The 21,852-nt window shown below is 47.8% G+C and overlaps 1 protein-coding gene across 1 annotated transcript in view; it reads left to right on the top strand.

The window, feature by feature from the left end:
• herc1 (HECT and RLD domain containing E3 ubiquitin protein ligase family member 1) overlaps positions 1-21,852 on the top strand; it is a 273,217-nt gene that overhangs the window by 150,870 nt on the left and 100,495 nt on the right. Inside the window, exons 44-51 of the mRNA XM_064983713.1 lie at positions 1,683-1,923; positions 2,415-2,530; positions 7,557-7,777; positions 9,548-9,834; positions 9,975-10,027; positions 11,384-11,584; positions 15,747-15,921; positions 21,049-21,316. Coding sequence (XP_064839785.1) covers positions 1,683-1,923; positions 2,415-2,530; positions 7,557-7,777; positions 9,548-9,834; positions 9,975-10,027; positions 11,384-11,584; positions 15,747-15,921; positions 21,049-21,316 — 1,562 coding nt within the window. The remainder of the gene's footprint in view (positions 1-1,682; positions 1,924-2,414; positions 2,531-7,556; positions 7,778-9,547; positions 9,835-9,974; positions 10,028-11,383; positions 11,585-15,746; positions 15,922-21,048; positions 21,317-21,852) is intronic.

The following is a 21,852-nucleotide window of genomic DNA, read 5'->3' on the forward strand; positions in this document are numbered from 1 at the left end:
CATATCACATGTTGTATCGCTGAATACATATCACATGTTTTAGCGCTGAATACATATCACATGTTGTATCGCTGAATACATATCACATGTTGTATCGCTGAATACATATCACATGTTGTATCGCTGAATACATATCACATGTTGTATCGCTGAATACATATCACAAGTTGTATCGCTGAATACATATCACCTGTTGTTTCGCTGAATACATTTCACCTGTTGTTTCGCTGAATACATTTCACCTGTTGTTTCGCTGAATATGCGCGAGAACACTTACTGGTAACTGTTAGCAGCAAACAGTGAGTCAGCTGTCAGTTCAGAAGGTCCAGCTTGTTTGCATGTGAGTCTCCAACCTTTAGCTTGTGGCCATTCAGAATACAACCACTTCTAATGGACCATCTCTCTCCCAGCAAATGCTCATTCAGAATACAACCACTTCTAATGGACCATCTCTCTCCCAGCCAATGGCCATTCAGAATACAACCACTTCTAATGGACCATCTCTCTCCCAGCCAATGGCCATTCAGAATACAACCACTTCTAATGGACCATCTCTCTCCCAGCCAATGGCCATTCAGGATACAACCACTTCTAATGGACCATCTCTCTCCCAGCCAATGACCATTCAGAATACAACCACTTCTAATGGACCATCTCTCTCCCAGCCAATGGCCATTCAGAATACAACCACTTCTAATGGACCATCTCTCTCCCAGCCAATGGCCATTCAGAATACAACCACTTCTAATGGACCATCTCTCCCAGCCAATGGCCATTCAGAATACAACCACTTCTAATGGACCATCTCTCTCCCAGCCAATGGCCATTCAGGATACAACCACTTCTAATGGACCATCTCTCTCCCAGCCAATGGCCATTCAGGATACAACCACTTCTAATGGACCATCTCTCTCCCAGCCAATGGCCATTCAGAATACAACCACTTCTAATGGACCATCTCTCTCCCAGCCAATGGCCATTCAGGATACAACCACTTCTAATGGACCATCTCTCTCCCAGCCAATGGCCATTCAGAATACAACCACTTCTAATGGACCATCTCTTTCCCAGCCAATGGCCATTCAGGATACAACCGCTAACCACTCTCCCAGCCAATGTAACAGAGTCCAGAACGTGTCCAGAACGTGCCGGAAGATCACAGCTAGCTTGAACTGGTACCGATGGAGCTATCCAATTGATGCCTTTTTAAAAACATAGCTGAATCTGTTGGTACGGTGTCTTCCCTGTGTAAATAAAAGCTACAAACAAGGACCACGGTGCCGTGTGTTTGGGAGCAGACTGTTTTGAACCCGGGATGGGGACAGTGCTTATATTTCTCCTGTTCACAGACTTGTCCAAGTGTTCATCATTACAAGTGTTTCATGGAAATGTTTCATATCCCAACTACCCCTCGAGACACCTGGGGTCACGACAGTCCTGCGACTGTCCTGCGCCCACGGAGCAATTGGGGTTTAAGTGCCTTGCTCAAGGGCACAGTGACAGATTTCTGTTTTCACCTTTTCTGCTCAGGAATTCAAACCAGCGACTTTTCAGTTACTGGCCCAACGCTCTAACCTCTACCTGCCCCCCCCCCTACCCCCTCCCCCCCTCGTTAGCAGCAACACTGATGTTTATTTCACCAACAGTATGTCATCAGGTCCTATCCCCCCTCTCACCCCCAGGTACTCGTGGCGAGGCCGATGCCCAGAACATCACGGTATTGGCTATGTGGATGATAGAACACCCCGGAACAGAGGAGGACGAGGACGAGAGCCACTCTCGAGGACAGGGGTCAGACAGCTCCTCGTGCCCAGGGGCCACAGCCTCGGGAGGGGGTAAGAGTCTGGAGAGGAGCTACCTTCACTCCCCTGGAGATATGCCCAACGCTGACTCTGCAGACATGGAGGAGGGCTTCAGTGAGAGGTACAGTAACTGAAGCTGTTGTAGAGGACAGCCCCTCGGGGGTCAGATATGCCTGTCTCCAGTCTTCTGTTACACATAGTGTGTGCTTAGTAGTACTCCCTGACGAAGGCCATGCAGCCGGAGGTTTTAAACTTTGTTTCCATTGAACATGCCATACAAAATAAAGGCATTTTAATGAATTATATGAGGAGTGCCTTGGTCCTCTGGTCTTTTTGGTGCTTAGTAGCACTTGGATAAAACTGCTGTTGATTCAGTATTCAACGACAACATGCAGTACAGTGTATACAGTATATATGCAGTACAGTATATATGTATTACAGTACAGTATATATAAATATATATAAGTATTACAGTACGTCTCACTACAGAGCTGAAAGAGTCAGGGATGCCGTCTATTCTGTTTGCTATTGAAGTACTAGTTGTCATTGAAACCAATATTATCTCTTTCCATGTTTGTGATTTGTGTGAGGGCTGTGTTTGTGTCCCTGCAGTCCAGAGGGGCTGGACCAGGCCTCTGCCTCCGTTGGTCCAACCCCCAGAGGGCGCTCTGCTGTCAGCAGGAAACACCGCTTTGACCTGGCTGCTAGGACACTGCTGGCCCGCGCTGGTGAGACTCTTCCTCTGTCTCTCTCTGTCTATCTCTGTCTCTCTCTATCTCTGTCTCTGTCTCTCGCTCTGTCTCTCTGTGTCTCTCTCTCACTCTCTGTCTCTCTGTGTCTCTCTATCTCTGTCTCTCTGTCTCTGTCTCTCTCTATCTCTGTCTCTCTGTCTCTCGCTCTGTCTCTCTCTGTCTCTCTGTCTCTGTCTCTCTCTGTCTCTGTCTCTCTGTGTCTCTCTCTCACTCTCTGTCTCTCTGTGTCTCTCTGTCTCTCTCTATCTCTGTCTCTCTGTCTCTGTCTCTCTCTATCTCTGTCTCTCTGTCTCTCGCTCTGTCTCTCTCTGTCTCTCTGTCTCTCTCTGTCTCTGTCTCTCTGTGTGTCTCTCTCACTCTCTGTCTCTCTGTCTCTGTCTCTCTGTGTCTCTCTCTCACTCTCTGTCTCTCTCTGTCTCTCTCTCTCTGTATCTCTGTCTCTCTCTCTCTCTGTCTCTCTGTGTCTCTCTCACTCTTTTGTCTCTCTCTGTCTCTCTCTCTCTCTGTCTCTCTGTGTCTCTCTCTCACTCTCTTGTCTTTCTCTGTCTCTCTCTGGGTCTCTCTCTCTGTATCTCTCTGTCTCTCCCTCTCTCTGTCTCTCTCTCTGGGTCTCTCACTCTCTCTGGGTCTCTCTCTGTACCTCTGTACCTCTGTCTCTCGGTCTCTGTCTCTCTCTCTCTCTCTCTCTCTCTCTCTCTCTCTCTCTGTCTCTGTATCTCTCTGTCTCTCCCTCTCTCTGTCTCTCTCTCTCTCTCTCTCTGTCTCTCTCTCTCTCTCTCTCTCTGTGCTTCTCTCTCTGTATCTCTCTGTCTCTCTCCCTCTGTCTCTCTCTGTCTCTCTCTCTTTAGCTTCATTTTAAATAGGGAGCCAATTTGCAGCAGACAATATGTTTGAACAATATGTTTGGAACATCAACTTGCAATAAACAGCACTGAATCACAATACATATAGAATCATGAGAATCACAATAAATATGGTATCTCCTCTATACTATTCTAATATATACCCTCTCCTCTATACTATTCTAATATATACCCTCTCCTCTATACTATTCTAACATATACCCTCTCCTCTATACTATTGTAACATATACCCTCTCCTCTATTCTATTGTAACATATACCCTCTCCTCTATTCTATTCTAATATATACCCTCTCCTCTATACTATTCTAACATATACCCTCTCCTCTATACTATTCTAACATATACCCTCTCCTCTATACTATTCTAATATATACCCTCTCCTCTATACTATTCTAACATATACCCTCTCCTCTATACTATTCTAACATATACCCTCTCCTCTATTCTATTCTAACATATACCCTCTCCTCTATACTATTCTAACATATACCCTCTCCTCTATACTATTCTAACATATACCCTCTCCTCTATACTATTCTAACATATACCCTCTCCTCTCCTCTATACTATTCTAACATATACCCTCTCCTCTATGCTATTCTAACATATACCCTCTCCTCTATACTATTCTAACATATACCCTCTCCTCTATTCTATTCTAATATATACCCTCTCCTCTATACTATTCTAACATATACCCTCTCCTCTATACTATTCTAACATATACCCTCTCCTCTATACTATTCTAACATATACCCTCTCCTCTATGCTATTCTAACATATACCCTCTCCTCTATGCTATTCTAACATATACCCTCTCCTCTATGCTATTCTAACATATACCCTCTCCTCTATTCTATTCTAATATATACCCTCTCCTCTATACTATTCTAACATATACCCTCTCCTCTATTCTATTCTAATATATACCCTCTCCTCTATACTATTCTAACATATACCCTCTCCTCTATACTTTTCTAACATATACCCTCTCCTCTATACTATTCTAACATATACCCTCTCCTCTATTCTATTCTAACATATACCCTCTCCTCTATGCTATTCTAACATATACCCTCTCCTCTCCTCTATACTATTCTAACATATACCCTCTCCTCTATACTATTCTAACATATACCCTCTCCTCTATTCTATTCTAATATATACCCTCTCCTCTATACTATTCTAACATATACCCTCTCCTCTATACTATTCTAACATATACCCTCTCCTCTATTCTATTCTAACATATACTCTCTCCTCTCCTCTATACTATTCTAACATATACCCTCTCCTCTATGCTATTCTAACATATACCCTCTCCTCTATGCTATTCTAACATATACCCTCTCCTCTATTCTATTCTAATATATACCCTCTCCTCTATACTATTCTAACATATACCCTCTCCTCGCCTCTATACTATTCTAACATATACCCTCTCCTCTATGCTATTCTAACATATTCCCTCTCCTCTATACTATTCTAACATATACCCTCTCCTCTATACTATTCTAACATATACCCTCTCCTCTATGCTATTCTAACATATACCCTCTCCTCTATGCTATTCTAATATATACCCTCTCCTCTATACTATTCTAACATATACCCTCTCCTCTATACTATTGTAACATATACCCTCTCCTCTATTCTATTGTAACATATACCCTCTCCTCTATTCTATTCTAACATATACCCTCTCCTCTATTCTATTCTAATATATACCCTCTCCTCTATACTATTCTAACATATACCCTCTCCTCTATACTATTCTAACATATACCCTCTCCTCTATACTATTCTAATATATACCCTCTCCTCTATACTATTCTAACATATACCCTCTCCTCTCCTCTATACTATTCTAACATATACCCTCTCCTCTATGCTATTCTAACATATACCCTCTCCTCTATACTATTCTAACATATACCCTCTCCTCTATTCTATTCTAATATATACCCTCTCCTCTATACTATTCTAACATACACCCTCTCCTCTATGCTATTCTAACATATACCCTCTCCTCTATTCTATTCTAATATATACCCTCTCCTCTATACTATTCTAACATATACCCTCTCCTCTATACTATTCTAACATATACCCTCTCCTCTATACTATTCTAACATATACCCTCTCCTCTATTCTATTCTAATATATACCCTCTCCTCTATACTATTCTAACATACACCCTCTCCTCTATGCTATTCTAACATATACCCTCTCCTCTATTCTATTCTAATATATACCCTCTCCTCTATACTATTCTAACATATACCCTCTCCTCTATACTATTCTAACATATACCCTCTCCTCTATACTATTCTAACATATACCCTCTCCTCTATACTATTCTAACATATACCCTCTCCTCTATACTATTCTAACATATACCCTCTCCTCTATTCTATTCTAACATATACCCTCTCCTCTATTCTATTCTATTCTAATATATACCCTCTCCTCTATACTTTTCTAACATATACCCTCTCCTCTATACTATTCTAACATATTCCCTCTCCTCTATTCTATTCTATTCTAATATATACCCTCTCCTCTATACTTTTCTAACATATACCCTCTCCTCTATACTATTCTAACATATACCCTCTCCTCTCCTCTATTCTATTCTAACATATACCCTCTCCTCTATGCTATTCTAACATATACCCTCTCCTCTCCTCTATACTATTCTAACATATACCCTCTCCTCTATACTATTCTAACATATACCCTCTCCTCTATTCTATTCTAATATATACCCTCTCCTCTATACTATTCTAACATATACCCTCTCCTCTATACTATTCTAACATATACCCTCTCCTCTATTCTATTCTAACATATACCCTCTCCTCTATACTATTCTAATATATACCCTCTCCTCTATACTATTCTAACATATACCCTCTCCTCTATGCTATTCTAACATATACCCTCTCCTCTATACTATTCTAACATATACCCTCTCCTCTATGCTATTCTAACATATACCCTCTCCTCTCCTCTATACTATTCTAACATATACCCTCTCCTCTATACTATTCTAACATATACCCTCTCCTCTATGCTATTCTAACATATACCCTCTCCTCTATGCTATTCTAACATATACCCTCTCCTCTCCTCTATACTATTCTAACATATACCCTCTCCTCTATGCTATTCTAACATATACCCTCTCCTCTCCTCTATACTATTCTAACATATACCCTCTCCTCTATACTATTCTAATATATACCCTCTCCTCTATGCTATTCTAACATATTCCCTCTCTATTCTATTCTATTCTAATATATACCCTCTCCTCTATACTATTCTAACATATACCCTCTCCTCTCCTCTATACTATTCTAACATATACCCTCTCCTCTATACTATTCTAACATATACCCTCTCCTCTATACTATTCTAACATATACCCTCTCCTCTATACTATTCTAACATATACCCTCTCCTCTATGCTATTCTAACATATACCCTCTCCTCTCCTCTATACTATTCTAACATATTCCCTCTCCTCTATACTATTCTAACATATACCCTCTCCTCTATACTATTCTAACATATACCCTCTCCTCTATTATATTCTAACATATACCCTCTCCTCTATACTGCTCTAACATCTACCCTCTCCTGTAGCTGGTCTGTACCGCTCGGTGCTGTTGTAACATGTACCCTCTCCTCTATACTGCTCTAACATCTACCCTCTCCTGTAGCTGGTCTGTACTGCTCGGTGCTGTTGTAACATGTACCCTCTCCTCTATACTGCTCTAACATCTACCCTCTCCTGTAGCTGGTCTGTACCGCTCGGTGCTGTTGTAACATGTATCCTCTCCTGTAGCTGGTCTGTACCGCTCGGTGCTGTTGTAACATGTATCCTCTCCTGTAGCTGGTCTATACCGCTCGGTACTGTTGTAACATGTACCCTCTCCTGTAGCTGGTCTATACCGCTCGGTACTGTTGTAACATGTACCCTCTCCTGTAGCTGGTCTATACCGCTCGGTACTGTTGTAACATGTACCCTCTCCTGTAGCTGGTCTGTACCGCTCGGTGCTGTTGTAACATGTACCCTCTCCTGTAGCTGGTCTATACCGCTCGGTACTGTTGTAACATCTACCCTCTCCTGTAGCTGGTCTGTACCGCTCGGTGCAGGCCCATCACAGCCAGGCTCGTAGAGAGGGCAGTGCCCTACAGCAGGACACTGGACCTCTGTATGACTTTAACCTCGACGAGGAGCTGGAGCTGGAGCTGGACGAGGAGACCATGGAGGCCATGTTCGGTCAGGACCTGGCCAGCGACACTGACATCCTGGGCATGTGGATCCCAGAGGTACTGGACTGGCCAACATGGGTGTGTGTGGTTTTGCTGCTTCCTTTTCCTCACCTTGACTCGTAAGGTCTTCATCCTGACTTTCCACGTCACTCAACGTCTCACTCTCAGTGGGGAGAGTGACGTGGAAGTTTGGGATTTAGACTCTCACCAGCTAACTTTCACTCACACACTCATTCACTTGGGTGCTGTAAAATGCTAACTGTCTGCTTAGAGAGAGGTTGAGGCTTACTCACTATCACACACTCAAACACGCACATTCTCTCTGTCTTACACACACTCACACACTCACATACTCACACATTCTCCCTGTCTTACACACACACAAACGCACATACTCACACATTCTCAAACTATCTCCCTGTCTTACACACACACACACACGCACTCACACACACATTCTCTCTGTCTTACACATGCACACACACTCACACATTCACATACTCACACATTCTCCCTGTCTTACACACACACACACGCACATACTCACACATTCTCTGTCTTACACACGCACACACACTCACACACTCACACATTCTCCCTGTCTTACACACACACACACACACACACACACATACTCACACATTCTCAAACTATCTCCCTGTCTTACACACACACACGCACTCACACACACACACTCAAACTATCTCTCTCTCTCTCTCTCTCTCTCTCTCTCTCTCTCTCTCTCTCTCTCTCACTCACTCACTCACTCACTCACTCACTCACTCACTCACTCACTCACTCACTCACTCACTCACTCACTCACTCACTCACTCACTCACTCACTCACACACACACACACACACACGCTCAAACTCTCACACACACACACACACACATTGCACCATGCTCTGCCAGTGACTGCCCATGGCAGTGATATCTGTCGTTAGCCTAACTAGCATGCCGTGGATGGGATGTCAATGGGGTTTGCTAGTAAATCAGGTGGAACGCTAACATGCTAATGGTGATTACGGTGGGTGACATTGATCATCAAGTCTTGTTGCTTGTGGTTAATTCATGGCTAATCATCTTGTTGCTATGGTATCATGTTGTCTACACTGCTGTCATATTCACCTGTCTGTTAGTGGCATCATGCTATTGATGTCCTAGATATGAACTGACTTTGTGTTTACGTCTCTGTGTCCCCTTCCTGTCTCCGTGTCCCCTCCCTGTCTCTGTGTCCCCTCCCTGTCTCTGTGTCCCCTCCATGTCTCTGTGTCCCCTCCCTGTCTCTGTGTCCCCTCCCTTTCCTCCCTGTCTCTGTGTCCCCTCCCTGTCTCTGTGTCCCCTCCCTGTCTCTGTGTCCCCTCCATGTCTCTGTGTCCCCTCCATGTCTCTGTGTCCCCTCCCTGTCTCCGTGTCCCCTCCCTGTCTCCGTGTCCCCTCCCTGTCTCCGTGTCTCCTCCCTCTCTCCGTGTCCCCTCCCACCCTCCCTGTCTCCGTGTCCCCTCCCTGTCTCCATGTCCCCTCCCTCCCTGTCTCCGTGTCCCCTCCCTGTCTCCGTGTCCCCTCCCTCCCCTCCCTGTCTCCGTGTCCCCTCCCTGTCTCCGTGTCCCCTCCCTGTCTCCGTGTCTCCTCCCTGTCTCCGTGTCCCCTCCCTGTCTCCGTTTCCCCTCCCTCCCCTCCCTGTCTCCGTGTCCCCTCCCTGTCTCCGTGTCCCCTCCCTGTCTCCGTGTCCCCTCCCTGTCTCCGTGTCCCCTCCCTCCCCTCCCTGTCTCCGTGTCCCCTCCCTGTCTCCGTGTCCCCTCCCTCCCCTCCCTGTCTCCGTGTCCCCTCCCTGTCCCCTGGCAGCATGTGTGTGAGACAGAGGAACGAGACGAGGTGGTGGTGTGTGAGTTGTGTGAGGCTAGCGTTGCCAACTTCAACCAGCACATGAAGAAGAGCCACCCTGGCTGCGGGCGCAGCGCCAACCGGCAGGGTTACCGGAGCAACGGCTCCTACGTAGACGGGTGGTTCGGGGGGGAGTGCGGCAGCGGGAACCCCTACTACCTCCTCTGTGGGAGCTGTCGGGACAAACACCTGGCGGTCAGGAGTAAAACCACAGTCCCCGTGACGGAGAGGTCTGTGGCGGACAGAAGGTGACACGCCACGTTTTTTTTAAATTACGGACTTGGTGACTCTTGTGTTGTACAACTGAAACTTCAGATTCGATACGACACTGTGTAACAGTGACAAGATGACGTTGTGATCACTAACACGTGTCGTGGTCCATGTTCAGATGTAAAGGACTGGCCCCGGACCTCTTGGGGAAGCAGGACAGTGTCTATGAAGGTACGGCTTCCAATTAAACATGATGATTCACTTGTTCCAGAGGTTCTTGTCCCTGATCATACGAATGACTGGTTTCACTGTAGCTTTATGGCTGATAGTATGACTGGTTTCACTGTAGCTTTATGGCTGATAGTATGACTGGTTTCACTGTAGCTTCATGGCTGATAGTATGACTGGTCCACTGTAGCTTCATGGCTGATAGTATGACTGGTCCACTGTAGCTTTATGGCTGATAGTATGACTGGTCCACTGTAGCTTCATGGCTGATAGTATGACTGGTTTCACTGTAGCTTCATGGCTGATAGTATGACTGGTTTCACTGTAGCTTCATGGCTGATAGTATGACTGGTTTCACTGTAGCTTCATGGCTGATAGTATGACTGGTCCACTGTAGCTTCATGGCTGATAGTATGACTGGTCCACTGTAGCTTCATGGCTGATAGTATGACTGGTCCACTGTAGCTTCATGGCTGATAGTATGACTGGTTTCACTGTAGCTTCATGGCTGATAGTATGACTGGTTTCACTGTAGCTTCATGGCTGATAGTATGACTGGTTTCACTGTAGCTTCATGGCTGATAGTATGACTGGTCCACTGTAGCTTCATGGCTGATAGTATGACTGGTTTCACTGTAGCTTCATGGCTGATAGTATGACTGGTCCACTGTAGCTTCATGGCTGATAGTATGACTGGTTTCACTGTAGCTTCATTCTCTATAACCACGTGGCTGATAGTTTGACTGTTCCTCTTTATAACCACGTGGCTGATGGTTTGACTGTTCCTCTCTATAACCACGTGGCTGATAGTTTGACTGTTATTCTCCACGTGGCTGATAGTTTGACTGTTATTCTCTATAACCACGTGGCTGATAGTTTGACTGTTCCTCTCTATAACCACGTGGCTGATAGTTTGACTGTTCCTCTCTATAACCACTGGGCTGATAGTTTGACTGTTATTCTCCACGTGGCTGATAGTTTGACTGTTCCTCTCTATAACCACGTGGCTGATAGTTTGACTGTTCCTCTCTATAACCACGTGGCTGATAGTTTGACTGTTCCTCTCTATAACCACGTGGCTGATAGTTTGACTGTTATTCTCTATAACCACGTGGCTGATAGTTTGACTGTTCCTCTCTATAACCACGTGGCTGATAGTTTGACTGTTCCTCTCTATAACCACGTGGCTGATAGTTTGACTGTTCCTCTCTATAACCACGTGGCTGATAGTTTGACTGTTCCTCTCTTTAACCACGTGGCTGATAGTTTGACTGTTATTCTCTATAACCACGTGGCTGACAGTATGACTGCTCCTCTCTATAACCACGTGGATGATGTTATTCTCTACAACCCTTACAGAGGAATGGGACATGCTGGATGTTGACGAGGATGAGAGGTTAACTGGGGACGAGGAGTTTGAGCTGCTGGCGGGACCGTTGGGTCTGAGCGAGCGCCGGGTCGTCCCAGAGGCCGTCCAGTTCCCCGACAGTGACCCCCTGGGAGCGTCCGTAGCCATGGTGACCGCCACCAACAGCATGGAGGAGACTCTGCTGCAGATAGGTGAGGGGCTGAGAAACACACACACACACACACACACACACAGAGATGTGTCTGGTCCTCTGTAATGTGGGTGAGTTGTGTCTGGTCCTCTCTGTAATGTGGGTGGTTGTGTCTGGTCCTCTCTGTAATGTGGGTGAGATGTGTCTGGTCCTCTCTGTAATGTGGGTGAGATGTGTCTGGTCCTCTCTGTAATGTGGGTGAGATGTGTCTGGTCCTCTCTGTAATGTGGGTGGTTGAGATGTGTCTGGTCCTCTCTGTAATGTGGGTGGTTGAGATGTGTCTGGTCCTCTCTGTAATGTGGGTGGTTCAGATGTGTCTGGTCCTCTCTGTAATGTGGGTGGTTCAGATGTGTCTGGTCCTCTCTGTAATGTGGGTGAGATGTGTCTGGTCCTCTCTGTAATGTGGGTGGTTGAGATGTGTCTGGTCCTCTCTGTAATGTGGGTGGTTCAGATGTGTCTGGTCCTCTCTGTAATGTGGGTGGTTCAGATGTGTCTGGTCCTCTCTGTAATGTGGGTGAGATGTGCCTGGTCCTCTCTGTAATGTGGGTGAGATGTGTCTGGTCCTCTCTGTAATGTGGGTGAGATGTGTCTGGTCCTCTCTGTAATGTGGGTGAGAAGTGTCTGGTCCTCTCTGTAATGTGGGTGGTTCAGATGTGTCTGGTCCTCTCTGTAATGTGGGTGAGAAGTGTCTGGTCCTCTCTGTAATGTGGGTGAGATGTGTCTGGTCCTCTCTGTAATGTGGGTGAGATGTGTCTGGTCCTTTCTGTAATGTGGGTGGTTCAGATGTGTCTGGTCCTCTCTGTAATGTGGGTGGTTCAGATGTGTCTGGTCCTCTCTGTAATGTGGGTGAGATGTGTCTGGTCCTCTCTGTAATGTGGGTGAGATATGTCTGGTCCTCTCTGTAATGTGGGTGAGATGTGTCTGGTCCTCTCTGTAATGTGGGTGGTTCAGATGTGTCTGGTCCTCTCTGTAATGTGGGTGAGATATGTCTGGTCCTCTCTGTAATGTGGGTGGTTCAGATGTGTCTGGTCCTCTCTGTAATGTGGGTGAGAAGTGTCTGGTCCTCTCTGTAATGTGGGTGAGATGTGTCTGGTCCTCTCTGTAATGTGGGTGGTTCAGATGTGTCTGGTCCTCTCTGTAATGTGGGTGAGATGTGTCTGGTCCTCTCTGTAATGTGGGTGAGAAGTGTCTGGTCCTCTCTGTAATGTGGGTGAGATGTGTCTGGTCCTCTCTGTAATGTGGGTGGTTCAGATGTGTCTGGTCCTCTCTGTAATGTGGGTGAGATGTGTCTGGTCCTCTCTGTAATGTGGGTGAGATGTGTCTGGTCCTCTCTGTAATGTGGGTGAGATGTGTCTGGTCCTCTCTGTAATGTGGGTGGTTCAGATGTGTCTGGTCCTCTCTGTAATGTGGGTGGTTCAGATGTGTCTGGTCCTCTCTGTAATGTGGGTGAGATGTGTCTGGTCCTCTCTGTAATGTGGGTGAGATGTGTCTGGTCCTCTCTGTAATGTGGGTGAGATGTGTCTGGTCCTCTCTGTAATGTGGGTGAGATGTGTCTGGTCCTCTCTGTAATGTGGGTGAGATGTGTCTGGTCCTCTCTGTAATGTGGGTGAGATGTGTCTGGTCCTCTCTGTAATGTGGTTCAGATGTGTCTGGTCCTCTCTGTAATGTGGGTGAGATGTGTCTGGTCCTCTCTGTAATGTGGGTGGTTCAGATGTGTCTGGTCCTCTCTGTAATGTGGGTGGTTCAGATGTGTCTGGTCCTCTCTGTAATGTGGGTGAGATGTGTCTGGTCCTCTCTGTAATGTGGGTGGTTCAGATGTGTCTGGTCCTCTCTGTAATGTGGGTGGTTCAGATGTGTCTGGTCCTCTCTGTAATGTGGGTGAGATGTGTCTGGTCCTCTCTGTAATGTGGGTGGTTCAGATGTGTCTGGTCCTCTCTGTAATGTGGGTGAGATGTGTCTGGTCCTCTCTGTAATGTGGGTGAGATGTGTCTGGTCCTCTCTGTAATGTGGTTCAGATGTGTCTGGTCCTCTCTGTAATGTGGGTGAGATGTGTCTGGTCCTCTCTGTAATGTGGGTGAGATGTGTCTGGTCCTCTCTGTAATGTGGGTGAGATGTGTCTGGTCCTCTCTGTAATGTGGGTGAGATGTGTCTGGTCCTCTCTGTAATGTGGGTGAGATGTGTCTGGTCCTCTCTGTAATGTGGGTGAGATGTGTCTGGTCCTCTCTGTAATGTGGTTCAAATGTGTCTGGTCCTCTCTGTAATGTGGGTGGTTCAGATGTGTCTGGTCCTCTCTGTAATGTGGGTGAGATGTGTCTGGTCCTCTCTGTAATGTGGGTGGTTCAGATGTGTCTGGTCCTCTCTGTAATGTGGGTGAGATGTGTCTGGTCCTCTCTGTAATGTGGGTGAGATGTGTCTGGTCCTCTCTGTAATGTGGGTGAGATGTGTCTGGTCCTCTCTGTAATGTGGGTGGTTCAGATGTGTCTGGTCCTCTCTGTAATGTGGGTGGTTCAGATGTGTCTGGTCCTCTCTGTAATGTGGGTGGTTCAGATGTGTCTGGTCCTCTCTGTAATGTGGGTGAGATGTGTCTGGTCCTCTCTGTAATGTGGGTGGTTCAGATGAGTATGGTCCTCTCTGTAATGTGGGTGAGATGTGTCTGGTCCTCTCTGTAATGTGGGTGAGATGTGTCTGGTCCTCTCTGTAATGTGGGTGGTTGTGTCTGGTCCTCTCTGTAATGTGGGTGAGAAGTGTCTGGTCCTCTCTGTAATGTGGGTGAGATGTGTCTGGTCCTCTCTGTAATGTGGGTGGTTCAGATGTGTCTGGTCCTCTCTGTAATGTGGGTGGTTCAGATGTGTCTGGTCCTCTCTGTAATGTGGGTGAGATGTGTCTGGTCCTCTCTGTAATGTGGGTGGTTCAGATGTGTCTGGTCCTCTCTGTAATGTGGGTGGTTCAGATGTGTCTGGTCCTCTCTGTAATGTGGGTGGTTCAGATGTGTCTGGTCCTCTCTGTAATGTGGGTGAGATGTGTCTGGTCCTCTCTGTAATGTGGGTGGTTCAGATGAGTATGGTCCTCTCTGTAATGTGGGTGAGATGTGTCTGGTCCTCTCTGTAATGTGGGTGAGATGTGTCTGGTCCTCTCTGTAATGTGGGTGGTTGTGTCTGGTCCTCTCTGTAATGTGGGTGAGAAGTGTCTGGTCCTCTCTGTAATGTGGGTGAGATGTGTCTGGTCCTCTCTGTAATGTGGGTGAGATGTGTCTGGTCCTCTCTGTAATGTGGGTGAGAAGTGTCTGGTCCTCTCTGTAATGTGGGTGAGATGTGTCTGGTCCTCTCTGTAATGTGGGTGAGATGTGTCTGGTCCTCTCTGTAATGTGGGTGGTTCAGATGTGTCTGGTCCTCTCTGTAATGTGGGTGAGATGTGTCTGGTCCTCTCTGTAATGTGGGTGAGATGTGTCTGGTCCTCTCTGTAATGTGGGTGAGATGTGTCTGGTCCTCTCTGTAATGTGGGTGGTTCAGATGTGTCTGGTCCTCTCTGTAATGTGGGTGAGATGTGTCTGGTCCTCTCTGTAATGTGGGTGGTTCAGATGTGTCTGGTCCTCTCTGTAATGTGGGTGGTTCAGATGTGTCTGGTCCTCTCTGTAATGTGGGTGAGAAGTGTCTGGTCCTCTCTGTAATGTGGGTGGTTCAGATGTGTCTGGTCCTCTCTGTAATGTGGGTCGTTCAGATGTGTCTGGTCCTCTCTGTAATGTGGGTGGTTCAGATGTGTCTGGTCCTCTCTGTAATGTGGGTTGTTCAGATGTGTCTGGTCCTCTCTGTAATGTGGGTGAGATGTGTCTGGTCCTCTCTGTAATGTGGGTTGTTCAGATGTGTCTGGTCCTCTCTGTAATGTGGGTGAGATGTGTCTGGTCCTCTCTGTAATGTGGGTGGTTCAGATGTGTCTGGTCCTCTCTGTAATGTGGGTGAGATGTGTCTGGTCCTCTCTGTAATGTGGGTGAGATGTGTCTGGTCCTCTCTGTAATGTGGGTGGTTCAGATGTGTCTGGTCCTCTCTGTAATGTGGGTGGTTCAGGTGTGTCTGGTCCTCTCTGTAATGTGGGTGAGATGTGTCTGGTCCTCTCTGTAATTCTACATTGTGCGTCAGCTTCATCACGTGTCTGCGTGTGTTTCCCAGGCTACCAGGGCGCGGTGGAGAACAGCTCCTCGGGCAGGGTGACTCTGGGGGAGCAGGCCGCAGCGCTGGAGAACCCCCACGACAGGGTCATGGCTCTGAGGAGAGTGACCTCTGCAGCGCAGGTCCTCCTGGCCAGGACCATGGTGATGAGAGCCCTGTCTCTACTCTCTGTCAGGTGGGTCTGTCTGTGGACTAGGTGTAGGCTAGGTGTAGGTTAGGTGTAGGCTAGGTGTAGGCTAGGTGTAGACTAGGTATAGACTAGGTGTAGACTAGGTGTAGGCTAGGTGTAGACTAGGTGTAGACTAGGTGTAGGCTAGGTGTAGACTAGGTATAGACTAGGTGTAGGCTAGGTGTAGACTAGGTGTAGGCTAGGTGTAGACTAGGTATAGACTAGGTGTAGGCTAGGTGTAGACTAGGTATAGACTAGGTGTAGGCTAGGTGTAGGCTAGGTGTAGACTAGGTGTAGACTAGGTGTAGGCTAGGTATAGACTAGGTGTAGACTAGGTGTAGGCTAGGTGTAGGCTAGGTGTAGACTAGGTGTAGACTAGGTGTAGACTAGGTGTAGGCTAGGTGTAGGCTAGGTGTAGACTAGGTGTAGACGAGGTGTAGACTAGGTGTAGACTAGGTGTAGACTAGGTGTAGACTAGGTATAGGCTAGGTGTAGGCTAGGTGTAGGCTAGGTATAGACTAGGTGTAGACTAGGTATAGACTAGGTGTAGACTAGGTGTAGGCTAGGTGTAGGCTAGGTGTAGACTAGGTATAGACTAGGTGTAGACTAGGTGTAGACTAGTTATAGACTAGGTATAGACTAGGTGTAGACTAGGTATAGACTAGGTATAGACTAGGTGTAGACTAGGTGTAGGCTAGGTGTAGGCTAGGTGTAGACTAGGTATAGACTAGGTGTAGACTAGATGTAGACTAGATATAGACTAGGTGTAGACTAGGTATAGACGAGGTGTAGACCTATGTGTAGACTAGGTGTAGACTAGATATAGACTAGGTGTAGACTAGGTATAGACTAGGTGTAGACGAGGTGTAGACCTATGTGTAGACTAGGTGTAGGACTGTGTAGACTAGGTGTAGGACTGTGTAGACTAGGTGTAGACTAGGTGTAGACTAGGTGTAGACTAGGTGTAGGACTGTGTAGACTAGGTGTAGAATGTGTGTAGGAGTGTGTGTAGACTAGGTGTAGGACTGTGTAGACTAGGTGTAGAATGTGTGTAGGACTGTGTGTAGACTAGGTGTAGACTGTGTGTAGACTAGGTGTAGACTGTGTTTAGACTAGGTGTAGGACTGGTTGTAGGCTAGGTGTAGGACTGTGTTTAGACTAGGTGTAGGACTGTGTAGACTAGGTGTAGGACTGGTTGTAGACTAGGTGTAGGACTGTGTGTAGGACTGTGTGTAGACTAGGTGTAGGACTGTGTGTAGGACTATGTGTAGACTATGTGTAGGACTGTGTGTAGACTAGGTGTAGGACTGTGTGTAGGACCGTGTGTAGGACTGTGTGTAGACTATGTGTAGGACTGTGTGTAGACTATGTGTAGGACTGTGTGTAGACTAGGTGTAGGACTGTGTGTAGACTAGGTGTAGGACTGTGTGTAGACTAGGTGTAGGACTAGTTGTAGCCTAGGTGTAGGACTGTGTAGACTAGGTGTAGGACTGGTTGTAGCCTAGGTGTAGACTAGTGGTAGGACTGTGTGTAGACTAGGTGTAGGACTGTGTTTAGACTAGGTGTAGGACTGTGCGTAGACTAGGTGTAGGACTGTGTGTAGGCTAGGTGTAGGACTGTGTTTAGACTAGGTGTAGGACTGTGTGTAGGCTAGGTGTAGGACTGTGTGTAGACTAGGTGTAGGACTGTGTTTAGACTAGGTGTAGGACTGTGTGTAGACTAGGTGTAGGACTGTGTGTAGGCTAGGTGTAGGACTGTGTTTAGACTAGGTGTAGGACTGTGCGTATGCTAGGTGTAGGACTGTGCGTAGGCTAGGTGTAGGACTGTGTAGACTAGGTGTAGGACTGTGTAGACTAGGTGTAGACTAGGTGTAGACTAGGTGTAGGACTGTGTAGACTAGGTGTAGGGCTGTGTAGACTAGGTGTAGGACTGTGTGTATACGAGGTGTAGGACTGTGTAGACTAGGTGTAGAATGTGTGTAGGACTGTGTGTAGACTAGGTGTAGGACTGTGTAGACTAGGTGTAGAATGTGTGTAGGACTGTGTGTAGACTAGGTGTAGACTGTGTGTAGACTAGGTGTAGACTGTGTTTAGACTAGGTGTAGGACTGGTTGTAGGCTAGGTGTAGGACTGTGTTTAGACTAGGTGTAGGACTGGTTGTAGACTAGGTGTAGGACTGTGTAGACTAGGTGTAGGACTGTGTAGACTATGTGTAGGACTGGTTGTAGACTAGGTGTAGGACTGTGTGTAGGACTGTGTGTAGACTATGTGTAGGACTGTGTGTAGACTAGGTGTAGGACTGTGTGTAGGACTATGTGTAGACTATGTGTAGGACTGTGTGTAGACTAGGTGTAGGACTGTGTGTAGGACCGTGTGTAGGACTGTGTGTAGACTATGTGTAGGACTGTGTGTAGACTAGGTGTAGGACTGTGTGTAGACTAGGTGTAGGACTGTGTGTAGACTAGGTGTAGGACTGTGTGTAGACTAGGTGTAGGACTAGTTGTAGCCTAGGTGTAGGACTGTGTAGACTAGGTGTAGGACTGGTTGTAGCCTAGGTGTAGACTAGTGGTAGGACTGTGTGTAGACTAGGTGTAGGACTGTGTTTAGACTAGGTGTAGGACTGTGCGTAGACTAGGTGTAGGACTGTGTGTAGGCTAGGTGTGGGACTGTGTTTAGACTAGGTGTAGGACTGTGTGTAGGCTAGGTGTAGGACTGTGTGTAGACTAGGTGTAGGACTGTGTTTAGACTAGGTGTAGGACTGTGCGTAGACTAGGTGTAGGACTGTGTGTAGGCTAGGTGTAGGACTGTTTAGACTAGGTGTAGGACTGTGCGTAGGCTAGGTGTAGGACTGTGTGTAGGCTAGGTGTAGGACTGTGTGTAGACTAGGTGTAGGACTGTGTGTAGACTAGGTGTAGGACTGTGTGTAGACTAGGTGTAGGACTGTGTGTAGGCTAGGTGTAGGACTGTGTTTAGACTAGGTGTAGGACTGTGTGTAGACTAGGTGTAGGACTGTGTGTAGACTAGGTGTAGGACTGTGTGTAGGACTGGATAATGTGTTGGTCTTTGTCTCTCTCTCTTTCTCTCTCTGTCTCTCTTTGTCTCTGGCTGTCTCTCTGTCTCCCTTGTGTCTTTCCGTCTCTCTCTCTCTCTCTCTCTGTTCTCTCTGTCTCTCTTTGTCTCTCTCTCTCTCCCTCTCTGTTCTCTCTGTCTCTCTTTGTCTCTGGCTGTCTCTCTGTCTCCCTGGTGTCTTTCCGTCTCTCTCTCTCTCTGTTCTCTCTGTCTCTCTTTGTCTCTCTCTCTCTCCCTCTCTGTTCTCTCTGTCTCTCTTTGTCTCTGGTTGTCTCTCTGTCTCCCTGGTGTCTTTCCGTCTCTCTCTCCCTCTCTGTTCTCTCTGTCTCTCTTTGTCTCTGGCTGTCTCTCTGTCTCCCTTGTGTCTTTCCGTCTCTCTCTCTCTCTCTCTCTCTGTTCTCTCTGTCTCTCTTTGTCTCTCTCTCTCTCTCTCCCTCTCTGTTCTCTCTGTCTCTCTTTGTCTCTGGCTGTCTCTCTGTCTCCCTTGTGTCTTTCCGTCTCTCTCTCTCTCTCTGTTCTCTCTGTCTCTCTTTGTCTCTCTCTCTCTCCCTCTCTGTTCTCTCTGTCTCTCTTTGTCTCTGGCTGTCTCTCTGTCTCCCTGGTGTCTTTCCGTCCCGTCTGTCTCTCTCTGTCTTGTTGGTGTTTCTCTCAGTCTCGATCTCTCTCCATTGATCTCATGTTCCACTGTGTTTAGTTGGTGTCAGTGTATAAGGGTGAACTGCATTGCAACTACTATATGTTTATGAGTATGGCCTTCTCTCCCTCCCCTCCTCTCTCTCCCTCCCCTCCTCTCTCTCCCTCCCCTCCTCTCTCTCCCTCCTCTCTCTCCCTCCCCTCTCTCTCTCCCTCCTCTCTCTCCCTCCCCTCTCTCCCTCCCCTCCCCTCTCTCCCTCTCTCTCTCCCTCTCTCTCTCCCTCCCCTCTCTCTCTCTCCCTCCCCCTCTCTCTCTCCCTCCCCCTCTCTCTCTCCCTCCCTCCCTCTCTCTCTCCCTCCTCCTCTCCCTCCCCTCCTCTCTCTCCCTCTCCCTCTCCCCTCTCTCTCTCTCCCTCCCCTCCTCCTCTCTCCCTCCTCTCTCTCCCTCCCCCCTCCTCTCTCTCTCTCCTCCTCCTCTCTCTCCCTCCCTCTCTCTCCCTCCCTCTCTCTCTCTCCCTCCCCTCTCTCTCTCCCTCCCCTCCTCTCTCCCTCCCCTCCCCTCTCTCTCCCTCCCCTCTCTCTCTCCCTCCCCTCTCTCTCTCCCTCCCCTCTCTCTCTCCCTCCCCTCCTCTCTCCCCCTCCCCTCCTCTCTCTCCCTCCCCTCTCTCTCCCCTCCCTCTCTCTCCCTCCCCTCCCTCTCTCTCCCTCCTCTCTCTCCCTCCTCTCTCTCCCTCCTCTCTCTCCCTCCCCTCCTCTCTCTCCTCCTCTCTCCCTCCCTCCTCTCTCTCTCCCTCCCTCCTCTCTCTCCCTCCCCTCCTCTCCTCCTCCTCTCTCCTCCTCTCTCTCCATCCCCCTCTCTCTCTCCCCCCTCTCTCTCTCTCCCTCCTCTCTCTCCCTCCCCTCCTCTCTCTCCCTCCCCTCCTCTCTCTCCCTCCTCTCTCCCTCCCCTCCTCTCTCTCCCTCCCCTCCCTCTCTCCCCCTCCCCTCCTCTCTCTCCCCTCTCCCTCCTCTCTCTCCCTCCCCTCTCTCTCTCCCTCCCCTCCTCTCTCTCCCTCCCCTTCCTCTCTCCCTCCCCTCCTCCTCTCTCCCTCCCCTCCTCTCTCCCTCCTCTCCCTCCCCTCCCCTCTCTCTCTCCCTCCCCCTCCTCTCTCTCCCTCCCCCTCCTTCTCTCCCTCCTCTCTCCCCCCCTCCCTCCTCTCTCCCCCCTCCTCTCTCCCTCCCCTCCTCTCTCCCCTCCCCCTCTCTCTCTCTCCCTCCCCTCCTCTCTCTCCCTCCCCCCTCCTCTCTCCCTCCCTCTCTCTCTCCCTACCCTCCTCGCTCTCCCTCCCCTCCTCTCTCTCCCTCTCTCCCCCTTTATCTCTCTCCCTCCCCTCTTTCTCCCCTCCTCTCTCTCCCTCCATCCCTTCTCTCTCCCCCTTTCCCTCTCTCTCAGTGGTTCTAGCTGCAGCCTGGCAGCAGGGTTGGATTCTCTGGGTCTGACAGACATCAGGACCCTGGTCAGACTGATGTGTCTGGCTGCAGCGGGGCGAGCCGGCCTCTCCACCAGCCCCACATCTGGATCAGGGGCCTCAGAGCGGCCCCGCGGGGCCACCAAGGCCAGCAAACCCATCTCCTGTCTGGCCTATCTCAGTACGGCTGTGGGTTGTCTGGCCTCCAACAGCCCCAACGCTGCCAAGCTGCTGGTCCAGCTCTGCACACAGGTAACAACAGATACACAACTCAGACTCACACGAAGATAATAGACTGGAAGAGAAACAGGAAGTGACCAGTTCTCTACTGCACTCAACGACTTTCAAAAAGACAGGAAGTTCAAGTCAACACAACCTTAGTTCAGCAACACACTTATGCAATACTTAACTTGACCTATACAACTCACATTTTATTGTATACTGTATATCTATCTGTCTCTAGAACCAGTATATCTGTCTCTAGAACCTGTATATCTATCTGTCTCTAGAACCTGTATATCTATCTGTCTCTAGAACCAGTATATCTGTCTCTAGAACCAGTATATCTATCTGTGTCTAGAACCTGTATATCTATCTGTCTCTAGAACCTGATCTAGCGTGTTAGGGTTCCTCTGACTGATCTAGAACCTGTATATCTATCTGTCTCTAGAACCTGTATATCTGCCTGACTCTAGAACCAGTATATATGTCTCTAGAACCTGTATATCTATCTGTCTCTAGAACCTGTATGTTTATCTGTCTCTAGAACCTGTATATCTATCTGTCTC

This window comes from Oncorhynchus masou, chromosome 2 (genome assembly GCF_036934945.1).
Source record: "Oncorhynchus masou masou isolate Uvic2021 chromosome 2, UVic_Omas_1.1, whole genome shotgun sequence".
Classification (NCBI taxonomy): domain Eukaryota; kingdom Metazoa; phylum Chordata; class Actinopteri; order Salmoniformes; family Salmonidae; genus Oncorhynchus; species Oncorhynchus masou.